The sequence below is a fragment of the Pelophylax lessonae genome, assembly GCF_965119305.1.
Source record: "Pelophylax lessonae genome assembly, chromosome: 8".
NCBI lineage: Eukaryota > Metazoa > Chordata > Amphibia > Anura > Ranidae > Pelophylax > Pelophylax lessonae.
The window spans coordinates 300,406,602-300,417,004 of NC_138775.1; the positions used below are offsets into that span (position 1 = coordinate 300,406,602).

At 55.0% G+C, this 10,403-nt stretch overlaps 1 protein-coding gene across 1 annotated transcript in view; it reads left to right on the plus strand.

Moving 5' to 3' along the window:
- Positions 1–1,102: 1,102 nt before the first annotated feature.
- LOC309561681 (microtubule-associated serine/threonine-protein kinase 2-like) overlaps positions 1,103–10,403 on the plus strand; it is a gene marked incomplete at its 3' end in the record, with an annotated part of 123,737 nt that continues 114,436 nt past the window's right edge. The window contains exon 1 of the mRNA XM_082265669.1: positions 1,103–1,265. Within this exon, the coding sequence (XP_082121795.1) occupies positions 1,182–1,265 (84 nt within the window). The 5' untranslated portion in view covers positions 1,103–1,181. The remainder of the gene's footprint in view (positions 1,266–10,403) is intronic.

Here is a 10,403-nt window from a genome sequence, read left to right on the forward strand (position 1 = left end):
CCTCTACCCCTCCTATACTCACCCTTCCTATTACCCCTACACCCCACATGCCCCCCTGTCCTATCACCTCTACCCCTCCTATACTCACCCTTCATATCACCCCTACCCCATATATACCCCCCATCCTATCACCCCTACCCCTCCTTAACCCCCCATCCTATCACCCCTACCCCTCATATACCGCCCGTCCTATCACTCCTACCTCTCCTATACCCCCGTCCTATCACCCCTACCCCTCATATATCCCCCCATCCTATCACCACTACCCCTCCTTAACCCCCCATCCTATCACCCGCTACCCTTCCTATACCCCCTGTCCTATCACCCCTACCCCTCATATACCCCCCCATCCTATCACCACTACCCCTCCTTAACCCCCCATCCTATCACCCGCTACCCTTCCTATACCCCCCGTCCTATCACTCCTACCTCTCCTATACCCCCCCATCCTATCACCCCTACCCCTCATATACCCCCCGTCCTATCACCCGCTACCCTTCCTATACCCCCCGTCCTATCACTCCTACCTCTCCTATACCCCCCGTCCTATCACCCCTACCCCTCATATACCCCCCGTCCTATCACCCGCTACCCTTCCTATACCCCCTGTCCTATCACCCCTACCCCTCTTATACCCCCCCGTCCTATCACTCCTACCCTCATATATCCGTTCTACCACCTCTACCCCTCCTATGCCCCCCGTCCTATCACCTCTACCCCTGTACTATTACCCCTACGCCCCCCCCCGTCCTATCACCCCTACCCCTCCTATACCCCTATGTCCTATCATCCCTACCCCTCTTATACCCCCCGTTTTACCACCTCTACCCCCCCGTCCTACCACCCCTACAGGCCCTGTCCTAGCACCCCAACCCGTCTTATACCCCCCCTGTCCAATCACCCCTACCCCTCCTATACCCCCCCGTCCTATCACCCCTACCCCTCCTATCACCCCTACCCCTCACACTCCCCATTTGTACCTCACACGCCTCTCTGGAGGGAGGGACTGTGTTTGTAGCAGCAACCAATCAGAGCAGGGACCGGGGTTTGTTGCTAGGCGCAGAGTCCCGCCCTCCCCGTACGTCATTGGCTCCTCCCTATAGCGGCGCTGACAGGCGGGAAGTAGTTCCGGCGGGCGGAGGGATCGCAGTGCGGAGATGGTGCCCGCCGGGTGAGGAGACATGAGGAGAGCTCGGCTCACCCCCGAGAGGGCGGGGCAAGGGGGAGACCCCCGGAGGAGGGACGAGAAGACCCCCGGAGATCAGGTGAGGTCACTGAGAGGTCATCTGTCACCCCGAGTCTCAGCACCCCTTCCCCCCACCTCTTTATATGATATGAAAGACACCCCTTCCCTCATCATTTCCAATGACAGGACCCCCCCTCCCCCATTACATCCAATTCCAGGACCCCCCACTATATGTATATGGGTGATCTCAGTCAGTACCCCCCTCATATAATGGCAGGAGCCCCCCCCCCCCTATAGGTGATCACTGACTGCAAAACCCCCCCCCATAGGTTCTTGCAGAGGGAAGGACCCCCCTATAGGTGACCGCAGGACCTCTTCTGCTATAGGTGACCCCCATAGGTGAGGAGATCATCATCACCTCATTATTTCCCTCGTCCCAAGAGCTGACAGTCAGTGCCAGCCTTCCTATCATTAGATTGTCAGCTCCTGTGCCCGACTCCATAGGTACTATACCCCCCTCCTGTGCCCTACTCCATAGGTACTATACCCCCCTCCTGTGCCCAATCCCATAGGTACTATACCCCCCTCCTGTGCCTGACTCCATAGGTACTATACCCCCCTCCTGTGCCCAACTCCATAGGTACTATACCCCCTCCTGTGCCCAACTCCATAGGTACTATACCCCCCTCCTGTGCCCAATCCCATAGGTACTATACCCCCCTCCTGTGCCCGACTCCATAGGTACTATACCCCCCTTCTGTGCCCGACTCCATATGTACTATACCCCCCTCCTGTGCCCGACTCCATAGGTACTATACCCCCCTCCTGTGCCCAATCCCATATGTACTATACCCCCCTCCTGTGCCCGACTCCATAGGTAGTATACCCCCCTCCTGTGCCTGACTCCATAGGTAGTATACCCCCCTCCTGTGCCCGACTCCATAGGTAGTATACCCCCCTCCTGTGCCCGACTCCATAGGTACTATACCCCCCTCCTGTGCCCTACTCCATAGGTACTATACCTCCCTCCTCTGCCCGACTCCATAGGTACTATACCCCCCTCCTGTGCCCTACTCCATAGGTACTATACCCCCTCCTGTGCCCGATCCCATATGTACTATACCCCCACCTGTGCCCGACTCCATAGGTACTATACCCCCCTCCTGTGCCCAATCCCATAGGTACTATACCCCCCTCCTGTGCCTGACTCCATAGGTACTATACCCCCCTCCTGTGCCCAACTCCATAGGTACTATACCCCCTCCTGTGCCCAACTCCATAGGTACTATACCCCCCTCCTGTGCCCGATCCCATATGTACTATACCCCCACCTGTGCCCGACTCCATAGGTACTATACCCCCCTCCTGTGCCCAATCCCATAGGTACTATACCCCCCTCCTGTGCCTGACTCCATAGGTACTATACCCCCCTCCTGTGCCCAACTCCATAGGTACTATACCCCCTCCTGTGCCCAACTCCATAGGTACTATACCCCCCTCCTGTGCCCAACTCCATAGGTACTATACCCCCTCCTGTGCCCGACTCCATAGGTACTATACCCCCCTCCTGTGCCCAATCCCATAGGTACTATACCCCCCTCCTGTGCCCGACTCCATAGGTACTATACCCCCCTTCTGTGCCCGACTCCATATGTACTATACCCCCCTCCTGTGCCCGACTCCATAGGTACTATACCCCCCTCCTGTGCCCAATCCCATATGTACTATACCCCCCTCCTGTGCCCGACTCCATAGGTAGTATACCCCCCTCCTGTGCCTGACTCCATAGGTAGTATACCCCCCTCCTGTGCCCGACTCCATAGGTACTATACCCCCCTCCTGTGCCCGACTCCATAGGTACTATACCCCCCTCCTGTGCCCAACTCCATAGGTACTATACCCCCCTCCTGTGCCCAACTCCATAGGTACTATACCCCCCTCCTGTGCCCGACTCCATAGGTACTATACCCCCCTCCTGTGCCCGACTCCATAGGTACTATACCCCCCTCCTGTGCCCGACTCCATAGGTACTATACCCCCCTCCTGTGCCCGACTCCATATGTACTATACCCCCCTCCTGTGCCCGACTCCATAGGTACTATACCCCCCTCCTGTGCCCAATCCCATATGTACTATACCCCCCTCCTGTGCCCGACTCCATAGGTAGTATACCCCCCTCCTGTGCCTGACTCCATAGGTAGTATACCCCCCTCCTGTGCCTGACTCCATAGGTACTATACCCCCCTCCTGTGCCTGACTCCATAGGTACTATACCCCCTCCTGTGCCTGACTCCATAGGTAGTATACCCCCCTCCTGTGCCTGACTCCATAGGTACTATACCCCCCTCCTGTGCCTGACTCCATAGGTACTATACCCCCTCCTGTGCCTGACTCCATAGGTAGTATACCCCCCTCCTGTGCCTGACTCCATAGGTACTGTACCCCCTCCTGTGCCTGACTCCATAGGTACTATACCCCCTCCTGTGCCTGACTCCATAGGTACTATACCCCCCTCCTGTGCCCAATCCCATATGTACTATACCCCCCTCCTGTGCCCGACTCCATAGGTAGTATACCCCCCTCCTGTGCCTGACTCCATAGGTAGTATACCCCCCTCCTGTGCCTGACTCCATAGGTACTATACCCCCCTCCTGTGCCTGACTCCATAGGTACTATACCCCCCTCCTGTGCCTGACTCCATAGGTACTATACCCCCTCCTGTGCCTGACTCCATAGGTAGTATACCCCCCTCCTGTGCCTGACTCCATAGGTACTGTACCCCCTCCTGTGCCTGACTCCATAGGTACTATACCCCCTCCTGTGCCTGACTCCATAGGTACCCCCCTTCTCTGCCCGATCCTATATGTACCATACCCCCCTCCTGTGCCCAACTCCATAGGTACTATACCCCCGGACAGAAAGGGGTAGGAGAAGAAAAGCAGCGCCACCTCAGTGTAGATTAAAAGGTTATTTATTACATAAAAACAACGTAGCAACTCACACAGAGGAGATGGCTGATCAGCAATAAAGGATGGTTCATCTGCAGCACTGCAGGGATGTTAGGGAAGTACACTGGGACAGCCGTGGTCCTGGCTGTGCCGGAGTCCCACACTTCCTGTGTTTATGGCAGCGTTCCGTATCCAGGCTTACACCCAATAGTGGCAGGGGGGTGCTCGTGATCGGAGCGTGCTCCTTCTTCAGGCGTCGCGTTTGGAGCGTGCGTGCTCCTTCCTCAGGCGTCGCGTTTGGAGCGTGCGTGCTCCTTCCTCAGGCGTCGCGTTTGGAGCGTGCGTGCTCCTTCCTCAGGCGTCGCGTTTGGAGCGTGCGTGCTCCTTCCTCAGGCGTCGCGTTTGGAGCGTGCGTGCGTGCTCCTTCCTCAGGCGTCGCGTTTGGAGCGTGCGTGCGTGCTCCTTCCTCAGGCGTCGCGTTCGGAGCGTGCGTGCTCCTTCCTCAGGCGTCGCGTTCGGAGCGTGCGCGCTCCTTCCTCAGGCGTCGCGTTTGGAGCGTGCGTGCGTGCTCCTTCCTCAGGCGTTGCGTTTGGAGCGTGCGTGCGTGCTCCTTCCTCAGGCGTCGCGTTTGGAGCGTGCGTGCGTGCTCCTTCCTCAGGTGTCGCGTTCGGAGCGTGCGTGCTCCTTCCTCAGGCGTCGCGTTCGGAGCGTGCGCGCTCCTTCCTCAGGCGTCGCGTTTGGAGCGTGCGTGCGTGCTCCTTCCTCAGGCGTCGCGTTTGGAGCGTGCGTGCGTGCTCCTTCCTCAGGCGTCGCGTTTGGAGCGTGCGTGCGTGCTCCTTCCTCAGGCGTCGCGTTTGGAGCGTGCGTGCGTGCTCCTTCCTCAGGCGTCGCGTTTGGAGCGTGCGTGCTCCTTCCTCAGGCGTCGCGTTTGGAGCGTGCGTGTGTGCTCCTTCCTCAGGCGTCGCGTTTGGAGCGTGCGTGCGTGCTCCTTCCTCAGGCGTCGCGTTTGGAGCGTGCGTGCGTGCTCCTTCCTCAGGCGTCGCGTTCGGAGCGTGCGTGCGTGCTCCTTCCTCAGGCGTCGCGTTTGGAGCGTGCGTGCTCCTTCCTCCAGGCGTCGCGTTCGGAGCGTGCTCTTTCAGGCGTCGCGCTCGGAGCGTGCGTGCTCCTTCCTCAGGCGTCGCGTTCGGAGCGTGCGCGCTCCTTCCCCAGGCGTCGCGTTCGGAGCGTGCATGCTCCTTCAGGCGTCGCGTTCGGAGCGTGCGTGCTCCTTCAGGCGTCGCGTTCGGAGCGTGCGTGCTCCTTCAGGCGTCGCGTTCGGAGCGTGCGTGCTCCTTCAGGCGTCGCGTTCGGAGCGTGCGTGCTCCTTCCTCAGGCGTCGCGTTCGGAGCGTGCGTGCTCCTTCCTCAGGCGTCGCGTTTGGAGCGTGCGTGCGTGCTCCTTCCTCAGGCGTCGCGTTTGGAGCGTGCGTGCGTGCTCCTTCCTCAGGCGTCGCGTTTGGAGCGTGCGTGCGTGCTCCTTCCTCAGGCGTCGCGTTTGGAGCGTGCGTGCGTGCTCCTTCCTCAGGCGTCGCGTTTGGAGCGTGCGTGCGTGCTCCTTCCTCAGGCGTCGCGTTTGGAGCGTGCGTGCGCTTTCAGGCGTCGCGTTCGGAGCGTGCGTGCTCCTTCCTCAGGCGTCGCGTTTGGAGCGTGCGCGCTCCTTCCCCAGGCGTCGCGTTCGGAGCGTGCATGCTCCTTCAGGCGTCGCGTTCGGAGCGTGCATGCTCCTTCAGGCGTCGCGTTCGGAGCGTGCGTGCTCCTTCCTCAGGTGTCGCGCTCGGAGCGTGCGTGCGTGCTCCTTCCTCAGGCGTCGCGTTCGGAGTGTGCGCGCTCCTTCAGGCGTCGCGCTCGGAGCGTACGTGCTCCTTTTTTAGGCGCACGCACGTTCCGATCGGGAGCACCCCCCTGCCACTATTGGGTGTAAGCCTGGATACTGAACGCTGCCATAAACACAGGAAGTGTGGGACTCCGGCACAGCCAGGACCACGGCTGTCACAGTGTACTTCCCTAACATCCCTGCAGTGCTGCAGATGAACCATCCTTTATTGCTGATCAGCCATCTCCTCTGTGTGAGTTGCTACGTTGTTTTTATGTAATAAATAACCTTTTAATCTACACTGAGGTGGCGCTGCTTTTCTTCTCCTACCCCTTTCTGTCTGTTGCAGAGTCCCTCTAGCTCTGTATGAAGCCTGCAGCCACCTCCACCATCCATCTCCACTTACCCCAGGGATTGAACTATCCCGCACACCTCCTAAAAAGACAAACTACAGCCACAGTTGAAACTTTTTTCATAAGATCGAATGTACTCTACTCTTTCACTGGCGCAGGTCAAACGTTGTGTATATGTACTATACCCCCAGAGCTTGCCATCTTCTGTGTGTGTTTCCATGAATTAGAATTGGGATCGGTGCTCCGGCGATCAGTGTTGGGGGGGGGGGATGTAGTCTGTGACAAGTCGTGGATCCCTCTCCGTAATTCCATGTCTGTTCCAGAATGATATAAAATACCAATCACTGCAGGTGTTACTGACATTTCCTGATTCCCCCCCCCTCCTAACTCTGTGCTGATCCCCCCCCCCCCTCCCTTCCCTAACTCTGTGCTGATCCCCCCCTCCCTTCCCTTACTCTGTCCTGATCCCCCCCCCCTTCCTTTACTCTGTCCTGATTACCCCCCCCCTTCCCTAAATCTGCCCTGACCCCCCCCCCCCCCCCTTCCCTGACTCTGTTTTTATCCACCTCCTTCCCTGTCTCTCTTCTGATTCTGCACCCCCCCCCTTCCCTGACTCTGTCCTGATCCCCCCCTTCCCTGAAAATCTCTGCGATGGGACAGGAAGTGAAGGGAAATCTCTGCGATGGGACAGGAAGTGAAGGGAAATCTCTGCGATGGGTCAGGAAGTGAAGGGAAATCTCTGTAATGGGACAGGAAGTGAAGAGAAATCTCTGCAATGGGACAGGAAGTGAAGGGAAATCTCTGCAATGGGACAGGAAGTGAAGGGGAATCTCTGCAATGGGACAGGAAGTGAAGGGGAATCTCTGCAATGGGACAGGAAGTGAAGGGAAATCTCTGCAATGGGACAGGAAGTGAAGGGGAATCTCTGCAATGGGACAGGAAGTGAAGGGAAATCTCTGCAATGGGGACAGGAAGTGAAGGGAAATCTCCCCAATGGAGCATAGATGGGGAAAAAATATCTGACGGGCTAAAACCCTCCTCCCTGCTCTATCCAAAATAGTTTTGCTCAGAGGTCTACTTGAGGTCATGTAGTGAAGTTGGGATGTTTGTGGCGGTGTCTGTGAATGTTTATATGATGGAGGAGCCGCCAGTGAGAGCGCACCCCCCCATCTCACCTCTTCCTAATAATCCTGGCACTTTCCCCCCACAAATAGAGATTTATTTCGGTGGTATTTCATCACCTCTGCAATTTTTTTTATTTTTTGCACTAGAAACAAAATAGCGACAATTCTGAAAAAAAAAAAAAATAACTATTTTTTTGCTATAAAACATTCCCAATAAAAATAAAATAAAAATCAATTTTTTTCATCATTTTAGGCCAATTTGTATTCTGCTACATATTTTTGCTAAAAAAAAAAAAAAATATACATATATGAATATTGATTGGTTTGTGCAAAAATTATCACGTCTACAAACTAGGGAAAGATTTATGTAATTTTTATTTATTTTTTACTAGTAATGGCGGCGATCTGCGATTTTTAGTGGGACTGCGACATTGGGGCGGACAGATCGGACCCCTAACTGACATTTTTGGCACTTTTGGGGGGACCAGTGACATTACTACAGTAATCAGTGCTAAAATTATGCACTGTCACTGTACTAATGACACTGGCAGGGAAGGGGTTAACACTGGGGGTGATCAAGGGGTCAAATGTGTGCCTAGGGGAGTGATTCTAACTGTATGGGGGCGTGGCTTGTGAAATGACCATAGAGACCTGTGATCCTATATTCACACTTATGCGACCTCCTGCGATTTGGGACTGCAGTCACATGACGAGTCCATGATTTCCAATGAGTTCAGATCTCTGCGACTTCAGGCGTTCAATCCTCATGTGAGGTATCGCCGCCATCGTCGGAGTGAGTGGAATAATTCTATCCCTCCACATGTGAGGTATCGCCGCCATCGTTGGAGTGAGAGGAATAATTCTATCCCTCCTCATGTGAGGTATCGCCGCCATCGTTGGAGTGAGAGGAATAATTCTATCCCTCCTCATGTGAGGTATCGCCACCATCGTTGGAGTGAGAGGAATAATTCTATCCCTCCACATGTGAGGTATCGCCGCCATCGCCAGAGTGAGAGGAATAATTCTATCCCTCCTCATGTGAGGTATCGCCGCCATCGTTGGAGTGAGAGGAATAATTCTATCCCTCCTCATGTGAGGTATCGCCGCCATCGTTGGAGTGAGAGGTATAATTCTATCCCTCCTCATGTGAGGTATCGCCGCCATCGTTGGAGTGAGAGGAATAATTCTATCCCTCCTCATGTGAGGTATCGCCGCCATCGTTGGAGTGAGAGGAATAATTCTATCCCTCCTCATGTGAGGTATCGCCACCATCGTTGGAGTGAGAGGAATAATTCTATCCCTCCACATGTGAGGTATCGCCGCCATCGCCAGAGTGAGAGGAATAATTCTATCCCTCCTCATGTGAGGTATCGCCGCCATCGTTGGAGTGAGAGGAATAATTCTATCCCTCCTCATGTGAGGTATCGCCGCCATCGTTGGAGTGAGAGGTATAATTCTATCCCTCCTCATGTGAGGTATCGCCGCCATCGTTGGAGTGAGAGGAATAATTCTATCCCTCCTCATGTGAGGTATCGCCGCCATCGTTGGAGTGAGAGGAATAATTCTATCCCTCATGTGAGGTATCGCCGCCATCGTTGGAGTGAGAGGAATAATTCTATCCCTGGATCTCCTCTGTAACTCTAAACTGATCACCTGTAACATTTTTTAAAGCATCGCCTTTGGAGATTTTTGTGTACTGAAGTTTGGCGCCGTTCCATGAGCGTGCACAATTTTTAAAGCGTGAAATGTTGGTATCTGCTTGGCGTGACATCTTTCACATCATACAAAAATGGGGCTCAACAAAGGCCAGGTGGCAATTGCAACTAAAAATTTCAGGAGCCGCCAAACGATTGGCCCACGACACACACCAATCGCCAGCAATCTCCCATCAAGTCCCTCCTCCTTTCACCCGATTGGCCATCTCCTTTATGGTCTTTTTTTTTTTTTTTCTTCCTTACAAGCAAAGCCTCCCCTGTATTCTGAGCACTGGATGGACGGGCCGCTGGGATTCTCACCTCAAATTTGCCTCAGCGGCTGTCAGTCAGACCAGGCATCAGGTGGCTGGGCTACTCGTGTCTCTCGCTGCCTTCGCTTTTGGCTCGACGGGCGGCTGGTCCGGATGGCGGCGGCTCGGTACCCTGTCTGAGGCTGACCGCCAGAGATGGTGAATGTATCTTCCAGAGCCTCGGACATGGAGCTGTGTGAAAGTGCGCCACAGGGGGTGCACAGGCGGCGCGCTCTGTCATCGCTGAGTCCTTGGGATCACAGAGCAGGGTAAAGGGCCAATCACAGCGAGCCCTTTACCATGACAGCTGATCACGGACGTAGACCGAAGCCGGTTGCCGTCCCTTAACCAGCTTCTGTTAGAGGGAGATCACTCCTCTTAGTGCCCACCAGTGCTTCCAGTCAGTGCCCATCAGCAGTGCCACCTATCAATGCCAATTATTGCAGCCTCATCAATACCTCTCCGTTCTGCCTATCGGTGCCCTTCAGAGCTGCCTAATCAGTGCCCCCCCCCCCCCCCGATCAGTGCAGTCTATCATTGCTGTCAGTGCCCCCGATCAGTGCCGATCAGAGCTGCCTATCAGTGTCCCCCCCCCCCCCCCCCCGATCAGTGCAGCCTCCTCAGTGCCCACCAGTGCACATAAACTTATATTTTATTCACAATATAATATAGATAACGTATCAAATATGAAAGTGAGACATTTTGAAATGTCAGCCAAATATTGGCTCATTTTGGATTTCATGAGAGCTACACATTCCAAAAAGTTGGGACAGGTAGCAATAAGAGGCTGGAAAAGTTAAATGTAGATATAAGGAACAGCTGGAGGACCAATTTGCAACTTATTCGGTCAATTGGCAACATGATTAGGTATAAAAAGAGCCTCTCAGAGTGGGCGTGTCTCTCAGAAGTCAGGATGGGCCGAGGATCACCAATTCC